This window comes from Mustela lutreola, chromosome 7, assembly GCF_030435805.1.
Source record: "Mustela lutreola isolate mMusLut2 chromosome 7, mMusLut2.pri, whole genome shotgun sequence".
Classification (NCBI taxonomy): domain Eukaryota; kingdom Metazoa; phylum Chordata; class Mammalia; order Carnivora; family Mustelidae; genus Mustela; species Mustela lutreola.
Window position 1 is genome coordinate 94,907,716 of NC_081296.1, and position 25,000 is coordinate 94,932,715.

General features: G+C 39.0%; 1 protein-coding gene and 1 long non-coding RNA gene across 3 annotated transcripts in view; one reads left to right on the plus strand and one right to left on the minus strand.

Moving 5' to 3' along the window:
• FBXO33 (F-box protein 33) overlaps positions 1-9,470 on the minus strand; it is a 36,454-nt gene extending 26,984 nt beyond the window's left edge. The window contains exon 1 of the mRNA XM_059181986.1: positions 8,848-9,470. Within this exon, the coding sequence (XP_059037969.1) occupies positions 8,848-9,455 (608 nt within the window). The 5' untranslated portion in view covers positions 9,456-9,470. The remainder of the gene's footprint in view (positions 1-8,847) is intronic.
• A 323-nt stretch (positions 9,471-9,793) lies between these two features.
• LOC131836505 (uncharacterized) overlaps positions 9,794-25,000 on the plus strand; it is a 67,529-nt gene continuing 52,322 nt past the window's right edge. For both annotated transcript variants that reach the window (XR_009355647.1, XR_009355648.1), the window contains exon 1: positions 9,794-9,942. This is a non-coding gene — a long non-coding RNA (uncharacterized LOC131836505). The remainder of the gene's footprint in view (positions 9,943-25,000) is intronic.

A 25,000-nucleotide genomic window follows, 5' to 3' on the forward strand; every position in this document is an offset into this window, starting at 1 on the left:
TTTTGTCTATATTGAAAATCTTTTGCTTAGTTCAGCCATCTTCATTAATTATCTTAGCTAGATCTTCTGGATATTTTGCTACTACTTCTGCATCAGCAACTGCTGCTTCACCATGTAGCTTGATGTTATGGAGGCAATTTCTTTCTTTAAACCTCATGAACCATCTTCTGCTAACTTCAAACTTTTTTCTTAGTTTTCTCACCTCTTTCAGCCTTCAAAGAACTGAAAAGAGTTAGGGCCTTGCTCTGGATTAGGCTTTGGCTTAATGGAATGTTGTGGCTGGTTTGATCTTCTATCCAGACATCTAAAACTTTCTCCATATTAGCAATAAAGCTGTTCCAGTTATATTTGTGTGTTTTCTAGGGTAGCACTTTTTTATTTTATTTTATTTTTTGAGAGAGAGCGCGAGAGCGCGCGAGAGCATGACCTAAGAGAGAGGTGGGAAGCAGACTCCCCACTGAGCAGAGAGCCCGACTCTGGAGCTTGATCCCAGGACCCCGGACCATGAGGGGGAAGCTAAAGGGAACTGCTTAACTGACTGAGCCACCAGGTTCCCAGCAATTTTAATTTCCTTTGAGAACATTTCTTTTGCATTCACAACTTGCTATTTAGTACAAGAGGTCTAGCTTTCGGCCTGTCTTGGCCTTTGACATGCCTTCCTCACTAAGGTTCATCATTTTTAGCTTCTGATTTAAAGTGAGAGACATGTGACTCTTCCTACCACTTGAGACCATTTCAAAGTTATTAACTGTCTTAGTTTCAATATTGTTGTATCTCAGAGATTAAGAGAGGCCTGAGGAGAAGGAAAGAAATGAAGGAATGGCTGGTCATTGGAGCAGTCAGAACACAACACTAACTGATTAAATTTTCTATCCTATGTGGAAATGGTTAGTGGCACCCCAAAATAATTACAGTAGTAACATCAAAGATCACTGGCTGCAGATCACCATAACAAATCCAGTAATAATGAAAAAGTTTAAAATACTGTGGGAATTACCAAAATATAGACACAATACAGAGATACAAAGTGAGCAAGTACTGTCGGAAAAACGGTGTTGACAGACTTGGTCGATGCAGGGTTGCCACAAAACGTGGATTCGCAAATAAACCTTTCTGCCAAGTGCACTAAAGCAGAGCACAATAAAACAAAGTATTCCTGTGGAATTCATTGGGTTAGTTTGGTAGTTTTTTGAAAAAATACTAACCACCTATGAACCTAAGAAATATGCTTTAAGTTCTAACTACAGAAGGCTAAAGACCTTTCATCTTTTTCTGGGATTCTGCTGGACTATGGAGTACAACTGGGACCCAAAAGTTTGGTATCTTGGTCATAATGACCTTGTTCTCTCTTTTGTGGTTCAGAACTGGGGAACTTTATCTGTGGCAGTAACTTTGGCATGTTTCCTTATTATTTCAGATGACCCAAAATTATTTCTTTGATGTAATAAGTAGTATCAGTGGAAAAATGCAAAACATAGCCATCCTGAACTAAAGTTAATACAGCCAAGTCTAATTACCTATGGAAAATTACATACATGAAAACTTGGTACTTCAAAAGAATGTTCCTAAAAAGGTTAAAACCTTTCCCAATACTATAAAGAAGCTCATACAATGTAACATTTTCACTTTCTAAACTGAGAAAAGCTAAAATAATCTACATCATTTCAAGAAATTCTTTTAGGTAAATTCTATTCTCAGTCCATGTTCAATACCAACTGTGTCTACATCTACGTAACACTTTTGATAACATATTTACTCTCACAAATGCTAATGAATTACCACAGCCAAATGAAACATATAAAAACAAACACTTTAGAGAAATATTGTCCAATAGAACTCTCTGCCATGATAGCAATACTCTGGTCCATGCTGTTTATTAATGGAAACCACTAGCCACATTCGGCTATTGAGTACTTGAAATGTGGCTAGTGTGACTAACATCTTTAATTTTATTTAAGAAATTAAAAATTCAAAAACTACGCATGACTAGTGGCTACCAAACTGTACAGCAGAATTTTTGGGATCAGAAATAAGTCATCAGCTTCTCATAGTATTCCTTATTAGTTTTATTAGGATCTGGTAACTAAAAACAATCTCCTAGCATTTGATTTACAATTCACTTACTTAATTAACTTCTAAGAAACACCATTATCCTCTTCAATCTCAGAGATTACACAAAAAAATTTAAATAAGACTGACATTTAAGATTTTTATGGAACATGCTTAACATTACTAATGGCAAGAAAACTGAGGGATTCTTATGGAGTAATGAGAAAAAATATTTGATTTTCCCTTTTCTCTACATCTAAGCAGCAAGTCCTCTTCTCTCTACTTCCAAAATATATTCTGAATCTATCCACTTTTCTTCATCTCCACTGTTTCCATCATACTCTAAGCTACCATCATCTCTGTCTAGATTACTGAAAGCTTCCCAAATTTCCCTGTGTCCTCTATTCTTCCCTTATAATTCATTTGTTTACACAGCAAACACAGTGTCTTAAAATGCAAATAAGATTACTCTTGCTCTTAAATATTTTTCAGTGATTTCTTTTATTCTTAGAATATAGCTTAAACTTTATTCCATAAACCCACGGAACTAATCCCATTCCTTCCTCCTTCTACATTTCAGAAAGCGTCATGACACCCCTCCCACTTTCATTCTCATGGTCCTGCCATACTTTCTTTCCTACTGTTCCAATGGGGCAAAAATTTGTCTGGCCCAAGGACTTGGTGCTTAGTGTTTTGTTTTGTTTTCCTGCTTAAAATGCTATTTGCTGGCCACCAGGGAGATTCAAATTAAAACTACATTGAGATATCACCTTACACCAGTTAGAATGGCCAAAATTAGCAAGACAGGAAACAACATGAGTTGGAGGGGATGTGGAGAAAGGGGACCCCTCTTACACTGTTGGTGGGAATGCAAGTTGGTGCAGCCTCTTTGGAGAACAGTGTGGAGATTCCTCAAGAAATTAAAAACAGAACTTCCCTATGACCCTGCAATTGCACTACTGGGTATTTACCCCAAAGATACAGATGTTGTGAAAAGAAGGGCCATCTGTACCCCAATGTTTATAGCAGCAATGGCTACGGTCGCCAAACTGTGGAAAGAACCAAGATGCCCTTCAATGGACGAATGGTTAAGGAAGATGTGGTCCATATACACTAAGGAGTATTATGCCTCCAACAGAAAGGATGAATACCCAACTTTTTTAGAAACATGGACGGGATTGGAAGAGATTATGCTGAGTGAAATAAGTCAAGCAGAGAGAGTCAAGTATCATATGGTTTCACTTATTTGTGGAGCATAACAAATAGCATGGAGGACATGGGGAGTTAGAGAGGAGAAGGGAGTTGGGGTAAATTGGAAGGGGAGGTGAACCATGAGAGACTATGGACTCAAAAACAATCTGAGGGGTTTGAAGTGGCGGGGGGTGGGAGGTTGGGGGAACCAGGTGGTGGGTATTAGAGAGGGCATGGATTGCACGGAGCACTGGGTGTGGTGCAAAAATAATGAATACTGTTATGCTGAAAATAAAAAAATAAAAAAATAAAAATTTAAAAAAGGAAAAAAAATGCTATTTGCTCAGATCTTTAGGTGGGTGACTTGTATCATTCACATTGCAGCTCAAGTGTCCTTTTCATACATGTTTTTCCTTGCTACTCTAATGTTGCCACCTAGTCACTATTACATAGTCCTCTTTTATTTCACAAGTGAAATAATCTTTCTTTCATTTATTTACTTTTCTTTCCTTCCTCTCTAGAATGCTGACTCCATGAGAATGGGAAGTTTGTCTTCACTGTTTGGCAGATACTAGGCTCTTAAGATTTGGAGGAAAAAAAAACAGATTTTTTTTTTATAAGTATCATTTTAGGCCCTAAGTAAATCAATCGAGTTGGGTGAGCTCTTTCAAGGCTGCCTTAGAACTAGCATAGTAAAATGGAAATAATTTAGTAACCACTCAAAAGCTACTTCACAGCTTCATTTAACACAGAAAAAATAACATTTTACTTTACCAATCTTTTGCTGAGTTTTATTTCATATTCTCCATCTATCGGTTCTCAGTCATTTTAAGACTGTACCTATGGACTACAGAGAACCCTAATTCTTCTCAGCAGCCCTTCCAAGAGGTTAGTTTCTTTAACAAGTTAGGATCTCCTCCTTTCTTAATGGCCTATAGAACCACTTTATATTGTCAGATTTAAGGTAAGGAGTCTGTTGGATATGCATGATCTCACCTTTCTTCTCTATGGACAATCACCTCTTGGACAGTATACACTGGTCAGAATCCTGGTAGATTTTTTTTTTTTTTAAGATTTTATTATTTGAGAGAGACAGAGCGCATACGATCAGAGGGAGGGGCTGAGGGAGAGGGAAAAGCAGAGTTCAGCAGGGAGCCTGATGCGGGGCTTGATCCCAGGACCCTGAGATCATGACCTGAGCCGAAGGCAGCTGCTTAACCAACTGAGCCATCCACACGCCCCAGAGCCCAAATATATTTTAATATTTATTCTGCAAATGGGATTTTTATACAAATAATGAAAGCTTTCAAAAGATGCTATTATTACATGTACTGACTACATTATGAGAGAGGAAGATATTTCAAGAAAAATAAGGCTGCGGGTTGTTGAATACAACACCTTCCAGGCACTTCCTACCATCTTAGATAATAACATGAAAAGTCCCAAGAATTTTTAATCTATTTTAAGATGCATTTTTAAATGGCCTTATCTGTTTTTGGATCTTGGTAGACTAATGCGGAGAAAATAATAAAAAGATAAGACTTTTCTTCATTGCACGTGCCAATAAATAAGACAAAATCTAAGAATTACTAATATAACTTACACTCCTGAGAAGTTATGTAAGCTGGCATAGCCACGAAATAGTCAATGTACATATATGTAGCTGGGAGCTGTAGCCCAGATTTTTAACAAGAAAATCTCCCTTGTACAAAATCTCTCTGGCCTATTGCAATATTTTTCTTTAATAAAAATACAGCCCCCAGGTGCCGAGGTGGTTCAGTGAGTTAAGCATTTGCTTTCAGCTCAGGTCATGATTCCAGGGTTCTGGGATTGAGCCCTGCATTGGGCTCCCTGCTCAGCGGGAAGCCTCATTCTCCCTCTCCCTCTCCTCCTGCTTGTGTTCCCTTTCTCGCTGTGTCTCTCTCTGCCAAATAAATAAAATCTTAAAAAAAAATACAGCCCCCAAATTAGAATTTCATCCAATAAAGCTCAATGTAAAAATACTTACACAGTCCAGAAAAGTATAAACTGGATGATAACAATGTACCTATGTCTGCTGTCTAAAAATAAGTATTTTTTTTTAAGATTTTGTTTTTTTATTTATTTGACAGACAGAGATCACAAGTAGGCAGAGAGGCAGGCAGAGAGAGAGGAGGAAGCAGGCTCCCTGCCGAGCAGAGAGCCCGATGCGGGGCTCTATCCCAGGACTCTGGGATCATGACCTGAGCTGAAGGCAGAGGCTTTAACCCACTGAGCCACTCAGGCGCCCCTAAAAATAAGTATTTTAAGGGATTCCTGGGGGCTCAGTCCATTAAGGGTGTGCCTTGACTCAGGTTATGATCCCAGGGTCCTGGGACTGAGTCCCACTTTGGGTTCCTTGCTCAGTGGGGAGCCTGCTTTTCCCTCTGCCTGCCACTCTCCCTGCTCATTCTTTATTTCTCTGACAAATAAATATATAAAATCTTTGAAAAAAATAAGTATTTTTAGTGATTGAGTCTATTAACTATTATCATAAATCTTATTATCCACAAATTCATTTTTCTTAAGTAGTCAAATAGAGCATTTCAATAGGCAGTACTCAACAACCAAATTAAATCCTAAAAATGAATATTTACATTTGTTGTTTTGAACTTTTAAGAACAATTTCTTATGGAACAGCTGCAGAAGAAATTCAGCCTATTTAACTTATAATATAGTTGAATGAGAAATATCTATTGCATTTCAGTTCTTACTTCCTGTTTCTTATAATACTGACAGATATTGTAGTCTCCCGTAAGGAAGGGAACTCTGAAACCTAGAGGACTGTGTTTTGTCCTCTGAGAGGCATTTCTGCACCTCTTTGATCTTCATCAGTTGTTCCTAACATCTAACATATCTGTAAAGAAGCTACAGTCATTCTGAGAGGACATGTGCATATGAAACCCAGGAATCAAGCAAAAACTAAAGATTATTCTCTTGGAAGAATACCCTTGAAAAGTTCCCACAATCCAAGGTTATAGTTTTAGTTCTTTTCCTGGGGGACATGAAAATATTTGGAACACAACAAAGTAACAGTTCTGAGTTGTATAGATTATATAAAGGAAATTACCACAAAGCCGGGAAGCATCAGACTTGTGAACTGTTAGGTTTCATACCCTCCTCAGCAGTTAGAAATAATGGCAGAAATCATAAACCAAAATTACTGTAAATTTAGCTTGGAAGTGTAAAAAGACAGTATCTAATGTTCATTTTTCTCATTAGTTAGTAAATTTAACGGTTTTGGAAAACCCAAAAAACACTAAATGAAATTGTTATTTTCTTCACTGAACCTGAGTCTATAGTTTAAGTGCTTATGGAAGAAAACAGGTATAGGCTTTAACAAAATTACCAAATAAACCCCTTAATCTAAAACATTTCAAATTTGTTAAAATTAAAAAAAAAAAAACTATTCCTGCTTATGTTTTTAATATTCATGGTAGCACTTTCAATATTATTAGAATATCTCAAGACATTTTCAAAAATAAAGGTTAAATTAACTTATTTCCAAACTTATCTATTTTTAAAAACCCTTTGAAGTATCACTAGTACAGATAACACATGTAATAATACTATACTTTAATTTCAGACACACACAACGAATGTGCTACCAAAGCAGCACAACACACAGTACCTCCTCTACTATAAAAGACAAGAAAACCTTAAAATCAGAGATAACAGTGTGTTGTATTTGTATAGAAGTAATAGCTGACCCAAATGAGCGGGCATAAAGTGACATTACAGACAGACAGATTGGGATGCTAATGAAAGTGGTAGGTACACTTTTGTTATTTATACCTCCATAAAGCTGAAAAAAAAAAAAAAAGTGGTAGGGTTAAGGAAAGGAGGAAGAGAAGAATTATACACAAAGGAAAGAGGTGATATATCACTATGTTGCCTATAGAACGTTATCCATCCAACCAACCAGTTATTAAAACACATACAAGGAACAAGGCACTCTATAAGGCTTGTTTGTACTTGGACCAAAGTCATGCTCTTTTTTTCTTTTCTTTTTTTTTTTTTTGGATGGTTGCTCAGAGGGACCATCTGATCTCAGAACAGAAAAATCTAATTAGTACTCATTGAATTCACTCCCACTCTTGGTCTCATCAGTGACTCTTAATCTTTTAAACTCTGGGTCATTTGGTCCTCTAGTCATATTTTCAACTCTGAGAGTCTCCAATTTACAGCTTCAAACAGCCTCTCTTGCTACATACAAGCAAAGTAAGAAAATGGAATGGCTTGGTGTGAAAAGCTGGGGAAACACACAGGCCACTGGAATGATGGAGCTGTGCTCCAGGTACAACTTGGAGCTACATGCTTATCTCACTCTTTTGATTCAGAAACAGAATCTATATTAAATCAGTACCTTCTCTAAACCCTGTTCAATATAATGCATGATGTTCAACACAATGTATTTATTGCAAAAGGAAGAACACTGCTCTTGTACAAAAATGATGCTGTATGACAATGTGTACATCACTTGACCCTGTTAAGTGTCAGTTTCCTTTCTATAAAATAGGGATAATAGCTGCCCTGCCTACCTCACAGGGTCACTAAAAGGATCAAATAAGATAGTGTACTTGTAAACTGCTCAACCATTATTACCATGTAATAATTACTATATAATAACTATTATTAAAAGTTGCTCCTTTTAGAACTTTTCCCCAATGAACAGTTCAATTGTAAGGCTAGTTAGAACATCCAGATACAAAAAAATTAAATTAATAGGATTTTGAAGAGGATGACAAATAAAGAACAATATTGATAAAGATAACAGGTCAGAACATAGGACGTTAGTCCCAGAATTACAATAAAGCCCTGATGCAAAACCAGGACAGTTACGTGCTTACTCTTTGCAGACACTGGGCAGTTCCCCCAGCACACACAAACACTAAGCTGTACTGTGCTACTTTTAGGTGAATCACTGGAGACAAGTTGACTCTGGAGGTGCAAGGGGAGGGACTTCCAACCCCGATGATCAGGCTCTTCCCCCATCCCTTTAACAAACACTCCTCCTACTCTTTGTGCCTGGCCCAGTTAATGAAAACTATTCCTGCGAAGAAAATGGCTGTCAAAGATTTCTTTTAGGGAGAGTCTTGTAACTATGAGACACTAAAGGCATACCTACTTCGTCCCCGCATCACGAACTATTCTGAGGGGACAGGTTCAGAGTCAATAAAACCAGGTTATATTTTGTTTCTCTCAAGACTCGGGGGGCTCAACCCCCACCCCCAAGCTTCAGCTCTCTCATCTGTAAGATGAAGAATGACGGCGCCTGTCAGCTCCATCCCATGGCCACAGAGAGGATGACCGAGACAGTGCTTGGAAGGCACCAGGAGTGGTGTCTGGCCAACACCAAGTCCATCCCTGATTATAAAGTATTATGAGTCCCGTTATGCCCTCCCACCTCAAGGAAATCGCCGGGTTGGAACTGACACCCGCAGTCACTGAAGAAAGCAACGCTAAATCCGGCCGGGCGTATCCGCACGGAATCTATTTCGGGGTGCGGGGTAGGAAGCGATAAGAGGGCCCGGAAGAAGGGGACAGGGGAAAGGAGGATGGATGGAAGGTCCACGATAATAAGCCTACCTGTTGTTCCGGATGCTGACCAGCACACACAGCACCAGCTCTAAGTAGGTGCGCAGCACTTCCAGCCAACGGGCAGAGAGCTGCAGGGCCTCGACTTCTTCCCCGCCAGTCCCGGTGTCCGCGCCGCCTCCGCCGCCCGGGCCGCCGCCACCGCTCAGGTAATTCTCAGCCGCGAACTCAACACGCAGCTCTCGCACGAACCAGCCGCACTTACGCATGAGGAATTCGAGCCGAGGCTGCTCAGTAGGGGAGACGCGGAGACAGATGCGGAGCTGGGGCCAGAGAGCAGGGTAGAAGAGGCACTCCCGCCAGTGCGAGCAGGAAGCTGAGGCCCGCAGCCGGTCGGGCGCGGGCAGGAAGGAGAAGATGTGCACGATCAGCTCGCTGGGCAGCGACGCGGCGCCTGCCGCCTGCCCGCACAGAGCCATCCGGCCCCGCCGCCGGCTGCCAGCCCCCGGCCGCCCCCGCAGTCCCCGGAGCAGCCCCCGCAGCCGTCGCAGCTGCTGCAGCCGCAGCCGCTGCCGCCGCCACCGCGCCACCCGGGCGGCCCCCGCTCGGGTTCGAGCTCCCGGCGGTCGGGGCTGCGGCACTGACAAGAACAACAACATCAATGACAAGGAAGAAGGGGGCGGAACCGTCGTGGGTCTTGGCGGAACCAAGTGCAGCAGAAGTTGTCAAGAGGGGGGATGGTCTCTGAAAGGGTCGCTTCCAGATAGCCAACTTCTGGCTCCCTAAACTGTACTCAAGCGAGCCCGAGGCCTACACACTCAATAACTTCAACGCCCTCGCTTGTAATGTTTAGAGCCCAGAAAGTGGCAGAACTTATCGTAAAGAAACGGCAGATCTCCCCGCGCTTAGAGGCGGAGGCAGAGCAGTGGTAGAAGCTGAATTTGACGTCACCGGTGGCGGGAGGAGCCCTGCGAGGAGGAGGGCGACTTCCGGAAGAGAGGTGCGCCCAGTTGCCGGTAGGGAAGAAAGACGCGGCACGTGACTTGGGACGCACGCAGGCCGGCGGGGCGGGGCGGGAAGTGCGGTTGGTGCCGGCGCTAGGCGGCTCATCCCATCTCTTAGTGCCCGCTGAGTCCCATCAAGTGTGTAAGTCAGTTAGTTAATCTGAAGGTTCAGGCGGTGGCAGTGGCGGAACTCGGGTCAGGGCGAGGGGTCTCGGAAGTTTCTCAGTTGCTGGTCGAGGACTCAGAGAGCCAGAGTGTCGGCGTGCGCGGTGTTTCTGAGGGGACCCACCCGCCCAGAGTACTAAGAGTTTATGAGAGGGAGCGGGCGGACTAACTCGGACCGGCTGTGTGGGGAAATGAGAAGCGCGGCGCTGGGCGGCCGAGAGCACAGACCGAGGCCGCAGGCGGACCGTCCTCACGGGTCCGCTCGTGCGGATGACCTCTGCGCGCACCTGGTCTGTGGGGGAGGAGTGAGGACAGCGCCACCCTTTGGATTTTGAGGGCGAGAGGGAAGTGAAGGCAAAGGAGTTCTGTCTCCGGGAGACTGTCAACCTCTTCTCCGGGATTCGAGGGAGGCTCGGAGTGCCCGGCTCTGAGATTTAAAGGCACTAGTTGAAAAGAAGCTGATGGTTATGATATACGTTTTCTTTAGTTTGGCGCCCGTAATTTCAGGGAAGGATTTTTTCTTTTAAGTGACATTTTAAAAAGGTTTTATTTATTCTTTTGACAGACAGAGATCACAAGTAGGCAAAGAGACTGGCAGGGGGAGAGAGGAGGAAGCGGGCTTCCCGCGGAGCGGAGACCCCGATGTGGGGCCCTATCCCAGACCCTGGGATCACGACCTGAGCCGAAAGCAGAGGCTTTAACCCACTGAGCCACCCAGGTGCCCCTCAGGGAAGGATTTTTAAAACAATGTCCCTTCACTTGATCACAACTTGGGAAGTAGTAACCTGATCAGAAAGGACGGTGAAGTCAGAAAGGATTAAGTGATTTTTATGTAATAATTGAGGATTGCTTTAGTGAAGCTACCGCTTCAGAGCCTTCACTATGATCGTGGAAGAGCCTTGTTCTTTTAGTAAATACCAAGAAGCCGTTCTAGATATTTTTAGCTCTCTGCGGGTAAAACTCTCCATTCATGCTGCTCAAGATGGCTTTTGGTGCCTGTGTGCATGTACCAAACGATATCGTGGTGTTACCTGTAATAAGTTCTCATCAGCTAAGTACCTGTCTGAAAAAAAGCCATCATTCGTGGTAGGTCAGTTCTCGGAACCTCTGCCTGCGGGTGTTCTGTGTAATTATTATTATACTTTATGAATAATGAGCACTTACGGAAGCAGCCGTGAATGTAGGAATTTGAGACTTGAATTTTAATTTTTTTATTTCTTGAATTCACCGAAGTATTTTGAAATGAACCATAGACCTCTAGATATACCAAGACCTTCAGTATGCATCTCCATAAAACCTTACTTTAACTATATAACAAAAATATTATCACACTTTAAATAAGCCCTTAATGTTATCTAGTATTCTAATGCCTAATATTATAAGTTTTCATATTTATCCGTTTATCTTCCAAATGACCTTCACAGCTGTTTTATCCAAACCAGAATCCAGTTAAAGATCACATTTGTTTTTGTTTATGTATTTAAAGTCTCTTAATCTAGAATAGTCATCCCCCAACACATTTTTTTTCCTCTCTGATTAGCTGAAGAGAGGAGACTTACTATCGCAAAAAATACCTTCTCTTTTATAATTGTTTGACTATTTTCTCTTGGTGTTTAGCTTACCTCTCTAGTCCTTGAATTTCTAATAAACCTGAACATTAGTGGTAGAAGTTTGACTAAGTTGGTGACATCTTGAGCTCCCTCCTAAATTTATGTTTTGTTTTTCTCATTAAAACTAATCTCTAAGGTGTTATTTGGCTTCCTAAAAATGTGTAAATATCCCATCAACCATTCATTTAATGCCCTTAATAATAATTGATAATTCTTGCCTGAATCACAATTTTATTACGGGTTGCAAAATGGTGGTTTCTAATTCTTTAATTTCATGTATCTTTATTAATTTGCATTCTTCTGGATAGTAGAAGCTTTCTTTTATAAACTGGCAACATTTAGTTACTCCAAAATACAGGTTCTGTTGGAGAGTTAGGAAAAAAAAAATGCTTAGTTCGTTTTATTACCAATTTTGAAAGTAAGTTTTAGGACCTCAAGGAGCAACAAGTGAGTTTTTCTAGCTTTTATTTATTTATTTTTTGAATATCGTGTACTCATTGATTTTTGGTTTATTTTAATTGGTTATTTATTTTTTAAAATATTTACTTATGTAAAGAGACAGTGTGAGCAGGGGGAGGGGCTTAAGGAGAGGGAAAGAGTCTTAAGCAGACTTCCTTGCTAAGGGTAAGCCCATTGTGAGGCTTGATGTCAACCCTGACATCAGTACTTGAGCCAACATGCAGTCAGAAGCTTAGTTCACTGATCTACCCAAGTGCCCCTAGTTATGTTTGATTCACAAATTTGATGCTTTTAGAGTGCCTTTCAAATAATTCTATGTGATTGTTATTATTATAATAAAACTCCTTGAGCATTTTTAATAAATGTTACACTGGACTGGGTTGGAGAGTGAGGCTAGATTTTTATCATTTTTTGGTTTTGCTATGATCTAGCTAGGTAACATTTAAACAATTTGCTTAACCTCTTTGGGCCTTATTTTCTCCATCTCTATAGAGTTTGGATAAGGTTCCCTGCAGCTCTAATATTCTCTGACTTAAAAAGAAGACAAAACTTATTTAGACATATTTTACATATCATAAAATTCACCCATTTGAAGTATACAAGTTAGTGATTTTTAATAATTTTAACAAATGGTGCAGCCATCACTGTAAGACAGTTTTAGAACATTTCCATCCCTTTAATAAGATACCTCATGCCCATTTACAGCTAATTCTCATCTTACCCTCAGACAGCTACAAATGCACTTTGTCTCTATAGATTTGCCTTTTCTGATCATTTCATATTGATAGAATCATACAAAATATGATTTGTGTCTTTCACTTAGCATAATGTTTTTTTTGTTTTTGTTTTTTTTTTTTTTTTAAAGATTTTACTTATTTGAGAGAGAGACAGTGAGAGAGAGCATGAGCGAGGAGAAGGTCAGAGAGCGAAGCCGACTCCCCATGGAGCTGGGAGCCCGATGCGGGACTTGATCCTGGGACTGTGGGATCATGACCTGAGCCGAAGGCAGTCGTCCAACCAACTGAGCCACCCAGGCGTCCCAAGCATAATGTTTTTGAGGTTCATTCATGACGTAGCATGTGTCATTAATTCACTCTTTTTTATTGCTGAATAGTATCCCCCCCTTTTTTTGTTTTTTGTTTTGTTTTTATTTCATTTGTCAGAGAGTGAGCACAGGCAGGCAGAGGCAGAGGGAGAAGCAGGCTCCCTGCTGAGCGATTCGGGACTGGATCCCAGGAGACTGGGATCATGATCTGAGCCGAAGGCAGGCGCTTGACCAACTGAGCCACCCAGGCGTTCCTCCCCGCTGCTTTAAAAAAATAAAAATCTGTCCATTCACCAGTTGATGGATATTTAGTTCCCAGATTTCGGCTGTTACAAATAACATTTCTCTGAACGTCTTTTGTGGACATGGGTTTTCATTTCTCTTGGGTAGATACTAGGAAAGTGCATGGTAGGTTGTATGGTAGTCCTAGGTGAAACTTTCTGAGACACTGTCAAACTGTTTTCCAAAGTGGATGTATCATTTTCCTTCCCAGAAGCAATGTATGAGGGTTTCTCGGGCTCTGACTTTTTGATGATCTTGAGATATCCTCTGATTGAGATTATTTTTCCTTATTCTTAGCATTTTGCTAGAAACTGCATTTTTCTCGGATACCATGGATACTTAGTTTTTAATTATTAGAAATTGTTCCTAAAGGAAATAAAAATATATCAATCTTCTATAAAATAAAAGCTTTTCATTTTTTTTTAAAAGATTTTATTTATTTATTTGATAGAGATCACAAGTAGATGGAGAGGCAGGCAGAGAGAGAGAGAGAGATGGAAGCAGGCTCCCTGCTGAGCAGAGAACCCAACGCGGGACTCGATCCCAGGACCCTGAGATCATGACCTGAGCCGAAGGCAGCGGTTAACCCACTGAGCCACCCAGGCGCCCTTCATTTTTTTTTTTTAAGATTGTATTTATTTATTTGACAGAGATCACAAGTGGGCAGAGAGGCAGGCAGTGAGGGGGTGGGGGGGAAGGAGGCTCCCCACTGAGCAGTGAGCCTGATGCGCGGGGCTCCATCCCAGAATCCTGAGATCATGACTTGAGCAGAAGGCATAGGCCCTAACCCACTGAGCCATCCAGGCGCCCTGAAAAGCTTTTCATTTTTTAAAAATTATTTTTACTTTCATGTTAAATGAAGAATGGTAGTAATACTATTATTCATGAAAATAAGCTAAGACGTGAATTAATAAGATACGGTTCTTGCCTAGTTACCATAATAAAAGGGTAAATTCCAGTGATGGGATATATTTTGTTTATTTTATTAAGCAAGCATTTTTAACATTAATCAAATATTTATTGGGAATGTATATTCTTACCATGTTAATTTAACAAGTTAGATTATTTCTCTTGACATTTATGTATACTAAAGTATAAACTTTTTGATAAACCAACAAAATTGACTTCTAAACAGCAGAATGAAATAGCATTTTGTGAAGTTATAATGTCTGAATTCGGATTTGAAGTGTGGGAGGAAGTACTGACGTTATAAAGCTCATAAATACTCAGTAGTACTAAGCTCCTGGTTCCAAAAGTGGCATATTGTCACTATAGCAACTACCCATACTTACTTGGATCTGAAACCCGGGCAACAAATGGTGGATAAGACTATAACATCGAGATAGATATGTGCCCTGGTGGGTTGATGTGGTTTGATCTGTTGTCAGTCAAGTGTTTGTTCCATTTTTCTTATTATGTTTATTATGATTGATTAAAGTTTTATCAAGTTTTATTCAAGTTATCTTAATTTGTATTAATGTATTTTTTTGGAGAGAAATGGAACATTTAGTATTCTTCTTTTCTAACATGCCACACTGAGTGCTTTTTCTGTTAGGTTATTAGGATATTAAATATATTTGTACTGTAGCCTTTTTTCCATTGTTTGGCAAGTTGTCAAACTGTAGATAAAAATATATAACTTTTTTAATGCTGAATCATTTGCAATACTATAACAGAAAAAAATAACACATGACAGATTTTATTTTAGCTACATCATGAAAAGATGCTCAAGATGATCAGTGAATGTGCAAACTGCTTAAATGGAGACATCTTTTGAAAAAAATGTTTTTTTTTCTGAACAAGGTTTGGGTTTCAGATACTGTTGGCAAACAGAGATGACATAACTACCTTCGAATTATCTCTTATCATGAGTCCATAAATTTACTTAGAGGCACAGGAGCCTCCTGGGAAAATAGAATTGGGAACTTGATTTCTTTCTCTCCATACTTGTCTACTGGATTGGAATGGTTCCTAGTGAGGTCATATTACAGGAAAAAAATGAAGGATTGAAGGGAATTTATCTTTAGGGTAGGGAAAGTCTGCCCTGGTGAGCCGCCTGCAGGACAAAGGATCAGTTTTTCCCCCCTCTAGGTACACCATGTTGCTGATAGCAGAACTTACTTTAACTGAGCCACTCACAAATTTGTTGTACAGGTTTTTGAATTGGAAGATCTGTATCCATAAAGCAGGAATTGATAGGTCATATTCTAAATGAGACCGAGGCAGTGAGAGAAGAATTGGGTCCAGAGCCATGTGATAGTGAGTGAGGAGGACTGGAACTTACCAGAGGATACTTCCCCCACTGGGAAAGTTGAAAGTTTCTAGATTTTCAGAAGACACTAAAACTAATTTTTTTAAAAGATGAAATGTCCTGATTGCTAGCTCATTCACATTAGAAACATTCTGTGGACTAAACCAAACCAGATTTCCTGTAGGATACCAGATTACAACTTCTTTACCTAAGAGCTCTCATACATGTGGACTGGAGCCACTGTGTCTTCTAATAGTAGGCCTATTAGGTAATTCCTGTGCTTTTAGGTCCACTTCCAGAGCTGCCCCCCCACCCCCATTTATACCTTTCAGAATTTAAAGGGAAAAAAAAGGTTTAGCATGTTTATTTTATAGCATTACTGATTTCTTGCCTTTATTCAAGAGCAGGATGGGTGTTTTCAGAGGTACCTTGTGTTGCTAAAATTTATTAGAAACTAAGTATTGCTGTTTTTGATGCAGTAGATTCAACTAATAGAGTTCCTTGGCTTCTTGTTAAAATCGGTAACTGTTTGATATTAATGGTTTTAGTTGGAGTTATACAGCTTTGTAGTATCCCACAGTGGGGTACATAGGACTTTTACTCAAGGGGCACTGTCTCTAATTAATCATCTTAATTGAATTCCTTTGGTTGCTTAAGTAGTTTAATCAGGGAACTCTTTCTTTCTTTCTTTTTTTTCTTTTCTCATGGAAACTATAGGGAGTTTAGAGGACATCCATAAACACATATCAGAGCATACTTGAGCCTCCCAGGGACTCGAAGGGGTAAATAAAAACAGGAACTAAGTTTACTCTCTTCATCTGCGAGTTCAGTAGTCTCTTTTTTCAGTAGGGGTTCTTGGCTTTTTCTTTTGCCCAGGGCCCCAAACTGCTGGCTCTATCTGGTCTGCAAGGTCTTCTATCTCAAGTATCCACTTTCATTTGCAAATTTGTCCTTTGTCTCCACCTGAAATTCTTGAGAGACTTTGGGTTATCTAGGTCTAGAATAGTAAAAAAGTTGGTGGCATTCTTATTGATTAAAATGAAGTGTTCCTGCTGTTAACCTTAAAAATAAAATTGCCAGTTATTTTATGAGCAAACAATAGGTTTATTCAGGAATAGCAGAGAATTACAACCTTGGACAAGCAAATTATGGCAAAACTGTATTGGTAGGACCTGAAAAGGGAGAGGAACATTCTTCTGCAGACAAAAGGGGGAAGTTGGGAAGACTGTTAAAAAGTCCACTGTTAAAAAGTAGTAACCTGGGAGTTTGAAGTATAGTGGCTTTTCATTGGCTAAGCTGTAACTGTCTCTCACTGGCTGGGCTGTTACCGGTGGAGGAGGAAGGGCTTTCTTCAAACTCTTGCTAGGACAGTGGAGTAGTATCCACCTGTGGGGTCCATCTCTTCCTGTTGGATTTGCAATTGATTATGAGTGGTAGGGCATGAGAACTCCTTTGTGGAACCTCTGACTCTATTTTAGTGAGGTTTCCATTAATTAATTTTCACATTGCCCTAGTCCAATTAGCTGAATTTAGGAGGATGGAGTAATGTGCTGATTCTTTGTACAGATGGATATGGGGATTACGATGAAGAGGGGAAGCTTTCTTCAGAACAGGGTGTGGGCCAGCAACTACTCTGAAATCTATCCAGTAGAGTGGGTACCATGGCTCAGTGACTTTTTATGCAGAGGTGTCTTGCACTCTGTATTGAACAAAAATGCTCTATGTTGATAACTGACCTTTTAGATAGTTGTTGACTAGGCTTCAGATAGTTTCTTTGGTTTTCCTAGTGCTGGAATACCCACTAGACTTTTCCAGGTCATTCCAGGTTAAATAGCTGTAAGACTTTGTCATGAAGACCTGTATACTTCATGGTCAATTACTGCAGTATTCTCATTGCAGAATTTAATGTTTAATCCTTTGGGAAAATCTCTTAAGCCTATTAGGTGCTGAAAAAGAGAAATGAAGTGAATATTTTCATACAATAACATTAATTGGAGAGTTTCTTTGCTCCGGGGCAAAGGGGTTTCACTTGCCAGGCTGACTGTAATCAGTTTTAGATGCTGAGGAGTACTATGTTGAGGATTTTGGATTTTGAGATTGTTCTCTTGTTCTACTGGGAAGTGTGCCATGTTTGATTGTGATGTCTGTCATGGCTGCAGTTTTTGACCTGAGTGACCTATATTTTCTGTCCCCAGTCTGAGTTAATTATTGTCTAAATGATATAATATATTAGTGCTTGTTTTCTGCTTTCCTTTTGTTATTTGTATAATACATTCTTCAGTGGATTTTATTTGTGCCAGTTCCTTATATTGTGAGTAGTGGCATATCCTGTAAGTATTCAATTTTACAGGTAACTTTTCTCAAATTAAGAATTTTTAAAACCACAGTGATATCAAATAGATTTTTCAATATAGAAATTTGTTGGCTCTTAACTGGGTTCTTTAGGAATATGAACTACTACTTATATTGAATATTAGTAGGGGAGCAGTGGGGTGAGGAAAACTCAAATTTTATACCACAAAGAAAATACAATAAATTTTCCATTCACTTGAAGGATACAGTTTCTTTCATGATATTTACTTTATATACAGGAAGATTTTAACATTTCTAAAATCTAGTCTTTATGCAAGAAGTTTCTAGTAGAAAGTTCATAATGTTTTTTTTTTTTTTGTTGTTGTTGTTTAACTGAAGTAATGCATGAACATGGTAACAACAACAACAAAATACTTTTGATGAGAAATAGTTTCTCATTCCTTGCCTGCCACTGTCAGGCTTACTCCCAGAAACAAACGTTTTAAACTATATGGGTGTTTTGTTCTTCAGGTAACTTTAAATGACATGCTTCTCCTGCATTCCTTGAATGATTAAACATCGTCTGTCTGCTTCCTCTTACAAAAGATGAAGACTTAGTTCAATTAATTACTCCTCCATTTTTCCCAATCTTTTGACTAATATTTGATAATTAATTATGAGTTTAGTTTTTCTCTTGGTTGTTAGATTAATCAGCTTTTGCTGCACAGTGTCACATTCTTTTGTGTACAGAAGGGTAGATTATGACAGATTAGATAACTGTTCAGCACTTACTTCTCTCTCATCCACTGTCAAAGGAAGAGTATAATTTGCCTTATACACCCATTAATGATTTTAGGCATGGTCTCACAACTTGTTTGGCTAAGAGAATGTAGGAAGTTACTTTGCACCAGTTTTGAGTGTAGGCCTTAAGAGGCATTAAATGTTTCTAATTTGTCACCCAGGGAGTTTCCAGCCTTTGTATAATAAAACATGTCCCAGTCATTTTTTTGGCTGCCATTGAGCCCTTGATGGAGAGACATGGAGAAGATGTCAACTTGACCTACAGTATGAAACAGAGCTTCCTCAATTCACCTAAAAAATTTATTTCTAAGTGAGAAGTATATGCTTATTTTATGTATGCTACTGAGATTTTGTGCTTGCTTATTTTGCATTAAAAACTGATTGATATAAAATGGATACCTAGAAGTAGAGTGTTGCTGTAACAGAAATTTAAAATATGTGTCATTTGTTTTGGGACTGGGTGGTCAACAAGAAAACTATTATAGAAGGCTGGAAAAAATGGTAAACTGTATTATGTAGTAGCAAAAAATTTGATAAAACTGTTGTCTGTAGTAACATAGAAGACAGCAGATGTGACTAATGAAGTTAGTATTGGGCAAGGAAATTTCAAGGCAGAATACTGAGAACATGAGCTGGTTGCCTGTAACCTTACAGGATAAGGTACAAGAGCAATTCAGTCTACCGTATCTGACCTCTTGGTCCTGATTATTCATATCACTCCTATTCCATTTGCCTAGTTTGTCATCTTAATATGTATGTATGGTGGACCATGCCAGTTGGCAATCTTTCCTTTAGTGTTGGTGGACAGAAAGCTGTGAGGCTGCTGGTCTTCCAAATGCCACAAAGAGGAATGCCTGTCTCAGTCACTAAAACAATAGTGTAACGTTAATTTTTATGATGATGTTTTTTCCTCCCTCTCTTTTTTCCTTTTAAGAGAAGGCCTCTAATTAATAAGGTACAGGTTGCTGAAACAAATAAACCTGAAAATTGCCATTTTTAATAAAATAGTTTTTACTTATTTAATGGTTCAGTGAGGATCTTCCTTTCAGCAGGCAGCTTTTCTCTGCCTGCTGAGAATTCCTTCTGTCTTGAGGTTCTGTGATCTTTAAAATGCCTGTGATTCTCTGTCTTCTACTAGAAGGGGCAAAGAATGGAGAAGGCACTTGATTGCCTTGGTAAATAAATGGCATTATTTCTCCTTATGTTCCATCAGCTAAAACTAGTCACATGTACCTACCTACTTGCAGGAGGGTCTGAGAGATGCTATTTTTGGCTAAGCAGTTACTTCTTAGGGACAACTTTATACTGTAGGAGGAGTTGTATGAATTTTGGTCAACAGATGGCCATCTTTACTGCAAAGGAAAATTATACTCTTACTGTTTTTAGCTGGGGGTAAATATTAGGCTCCTTGTATGCTTTGTGGGTGTAGTTGGAGGAGGAGGGTAGGTGGTGTATTTGATAGGCACAGTTTTTCTCTACTGAGGTCTTCAATTAATCTGTTCTTAGCCACTCTTCTCACCCCATTCCTTATATTCCTTAGGGAACAAAGTGACTCTGAACTTAGAATCTCACTGGGCTTCCAGTGAGCAGGTCACCTGTCACCTCTGTTGCAACTTCCTTCTAATATATTATGTTCTGTTGAAGCTGTTAGTATTCTCCTATATACTTTTTGTCTATCAGAAACTTGTTGAAATCTCTTGCTGGCCAATGACCAACTCTTTCCAAGCTGAGTTCTCTTTACTGTTATACAGGCTTAAGTATCCATACATTGTTTTTTATTTTAATCTTCAGGCGTTAGGTGAAGTAAAGATAGAGTATTTTCAATTAGTACTTCTAATAGAATTTTAATTATTTTTTAACATGTGCTGCTTAAGGAAGATGCATTTACTATCCACCATGGCTGAGCACTTCTCTAGGTTCTATAGGATTTGTAAAAAGGTATAATGTATGATCCCTGCCAGTGAAGAATTTCTACCTGCTCCACTCCAACTTTGATACCAGTACTGGCTTACCTTTCTAGAACACTAATTCTGTTGTGGCGCTTCTTTTTTTTTTTTTTAAGATTTTATTTATCTGACAGAGAGAAATCACAAGTAGATGGAGAGGCAGGCAGAAAGAGAGAGAGGGAAGCAGGCTCCCCGCTGAGCAGAGAGCCCAATGCGGGACTCGATCCCAGGACCCTGAGATCACGACCGGAGCCGAAAGCAGCGGCTTAACCCACTGAGCCACCCAGGCACCCCCTGTTGTGGCGCTTCTTGAGAAACTTTGATGCATTGCTTGTTTTTCCCTATGTAACTCTGCCAGGCTTTCACTTCCTGCCTATCAGTGCTTGACTATCTAGTGAGAGCTGTACAGTTCATTGTGTTATCAACATACACTGTTGATTCTCACTTCTCTGCCTTTGTACATGTAATCTCCACTCTCTAGAGTTACCATCTTTTTCGTATCTGAGTCCTATTTAAATACAGAAGGTGATTTAAGATTTCACTTTTTTTTAAGTGTACTGTCTTCACTACTCCAGACTTCAGTGATCTTTTTCCTTTGAACAGAAACAAAGCTTATTTATCTGTGTTATTTATCATTGATTCATACTGTTCTTTCCCGCAAAATAGAGGTAAACTTGTGGTTTTAAAGAAAAAGCCTATGGTATGTACCTCCTTGATTATCCTCCAGTATCTAGTATAGTGAAGAGGTCCATTGAAGCCTTGAGTTGTTTAAATCAGTGCTACTTGAAGTGCAGACTGCAGGCTGATGCTGGTGCACTGACTCTTACCACTGTGCTGGAATATAAGTATGGAAATTGAGAATTAGCTTTAGAAACTTTTATAGAAATTTGATAGTGCGAGCTTGGGTGGCTCAGTTGGTTAAGTGTCTGACTCTTGAGTTCTGCCCGGTCATGATCTCAAGGTCCTGGAATTGAGCCCTGAGTCTGGTCCCACATTCAGTGGTGGAGTTTGTTTTAGATTCTTTGTTTCCCTCCCTCCCTCCACCCATCCCCCCACTTGTGTGTATGTGCACTCTCTCTAGCTTGCTAAATAAATAAAATCTTTAAAAAAAGAAAATTGACCGTAATTTTATGTCTGTTGAATTTATAATTAAAATGTTACTTCTATTTTGCATGTTTAAAAAATTCGTGGTAATTTCATTTTATGAAACTATTAGTCCAAAATGGATTAGAAAAAATTTTAAAAACGGCATCTCACTACAGATAGTTCAGGAAGCACTAATTTAGACTACAGATGATATGAGAATTGTGCAATGAAGAGATCAGTGTATGGGCTGGTAAAAGATTTCAAGAGGATGAGATCTCTTCTTGAAGGGTGAATAGGATTTGGATGGTTGTAAAGCATTGCATCATTTTCAGGAGGGATAACAAGGTTTTGGACTACAAATGGAGGAGATTTGTTAATATGTTTTGTACCACAGTGGAAGTGCCAGTGAGAAGAGCCCTGACAGAATTAAAAATCATGGGCACAGAGAGCTGACCAGATACTACATAACATGGGTATTTCCTGTTTATTTAGTGACTGCTTGAGCTGTTGTATGCTAAAGATCGTTCATTCCCATATGTCTGTTGCTGATTTCTCTTGGCACTAGTAGTACAAGTACATTTTAAATTTTGCCTCTTTGAAACATTTCTTTTTAATTCAGCCTTTAAAGACTTAGATGGTTGGCTTATTGGTATATTGTTGCTAAATTTATTCTACCTTTAATATGAAGCTAAGGAAGCAAAATAAACTAAGGAAGAATAAATCATAAAAATTATATTGAATTTAAAAAACCTGCTTTGGGGGGTGTCTGGCTGGCACATTCAGTGGAGTGTGCAACTTCTGATTTTGGGGTTTTGAATTTGAGCCCCACTGTGTACATAGACTTACTTAAAATATAAAAAGTAAAAATGCTAAAAAAAGAAACCTGTTTTCATCTTGTTCTCTATTTTCCTTTGTCATTTTCATCTTGGATCAAAATTTTCTCATTATTGAATTATAGTTATGAATTCAGAGACGCAGGATTTAAAACAATAAAAACTGATAAAACAGTATTCTGGAGAATTAACAATTTACTTGTAGCACAAAATATGAGGTGAACTTGCTGTTTCTTTAATTGTAGAAAAATAATACATAACATAAAATTTACCATTTTAAATGTATAATTTAGTGGCAGTAAGTATATTCACATTTTACAACTGTCACCACCACCCGTCTCTAGAACTTTTTCATTTTTCCAAACTGGGTCTCTGTACCCATTAAACAGTGGCTTCCCATTTCCCTTCTCTGCCCTCAGCCAATTATTTAAAATTTACCTATTTCTATGTTTTGTAACTTGTCCTGTTTGCTATCGATATAAATGAATATATATGGAATACTTCTTATATATAGAACTGGGCAGATGCAGAGCAAGGTTAAATTACATTATAAAGCTGAGCAGTTTGCCATGATATTAAGTGGTTTCCTAGGTGACAGTCTTGCATCATATTCTTTCTCTTATCTTTATCTTTATCTTACATCCACCATTTATGGGCAAAAGTACAGCTGTTTTTTTTTGTTTGTTTGTTTGTTTCAGAGGTTACCAGGAAAATGTCTTATTGTACCAGTCTGACAATTCTAAGATAAGTGTGAACTGAAATATTGCTTTGATTTCATCTGGGATTTTGAGTACCTAATGAACATTATTAAACATGAAAATAGATGGTAATTTGTTATTTTTTAAAAGCTAGGATAAATTTTTATAGCTGTGGCTACTATATACCTATATATCTGTATAGATATATTTATGTATCTATCTATCTATCTATCTATCTATCTATCTATCTATAAATAGTGAGGTGTCCTGAGGTGTCCTGGTTTTATTTCTTCCCTTCAAGTTTTTCTCTGTCATCTTCATTTGTACCTCTTCCTTCCCCTGTCTATAAGTTTGCCTATTTCCCATGGCTTTTGCCTTTAGTCTTTTGCTTAAAAATCCTACCTTTTCCAGTTCAGTTATCTCTCTGTGGGAAAATAACTTTTAAGTCTGTATTTCTTAACCCTGAGTCACCGCTCTGAATCTAGAATTGTGTCCTGAAATTTTCTCTTATGTGGTCTGCTGTTACCTCAAACAAAATGTGTCTAATGTTGGACTTACCATTTTTTCCCCATCCTCTTTAAACCTCCTCTTCTTTCTCTTTTTCTTTCCTTTCCTTTCTCTCCCCCTTCCTTCCTCGCCCCTCCCCTTTCCTCCTTTTCTTCTTTTCTTTCTTTTGTCTTCTCTCCCTCCATCCCTTCCTTCCTTTCTAAATGGCACCTCTATTCTTCTTGTTATCTAAGTTTGACACTTAGTGGTCATGTCTTTCCCTATTCAGCTAGTCACCAAATCCTACTATTTCTGTCCATTATTATGATCATTATCACATCTGACCCTTTCCATTGTTACTGTGCTCTGTCTAGTATAGTGCCTGATTACCTGATGCCTGTGTTAGTGCAGTAGTCTCTTAGCAATAGAATTTTCTCGAGTTTTTATACCACTTTCTCTGTAACTTTGACATGAAAATTATGAACAGCTATTTTGGATTATAGTTAATTGTGTCTATTTTTCATCATTGTCTTTTTCATCTTTGTATCCCGCAAAAGATTTGCATCATGGTTGGTAGTCAACAAAAGTTTTTGGGGAATATGGTATTCTAACTATAACTTCTCTTTCTAATGGATTTTATATACAGTACTGTCATGTTCTTTCATTCATTTAACAAATATTTATTGGGTGCTTATTATGTATCAAGGACTTTTAGGTGCTAAGGATTTGGTAATCAACAAACAAAGAGATATGTATGACTCCTGGTCTAGTAAGAATAGAAGAATGACAAGCAAAATAATAGTGTGTTAAATGGTGATAACTGTAAAGGAGAAAAACAAATGATGGGAGTATGAAAGGATTATCAAGGGTGAAAGTTTGACAGTTTAGATAAAATGGCTGGGAAAGCCCTTCTGTAAAAGTGGCACTCAAATAAAGACTTGAGTGGGAAAGGAATATCTGGGGAAGGAGTGTTTCAGGCAAAGGGGAAAGCAGGTGCAAAGGACCTGAAGGTGCAGGCGTGCCTGGCATGTTTGAATGCTGGGGAGGAACAGAGTGAGCTGGAAGATTAGTAATAGGAGGCAAGAGGAGAGATTTGAGTGGGAAGACACAGATTGTAGGTCACAATTAGGAGTGTGGTTTCACTCTGAATGAAACATACAAGTGAAATGATCTGACTTACACATTAACAGAACCACTGTGGTACCCATATTGAGGAGGGAGTAGGGAATTAGGGAGATAAGTTAGA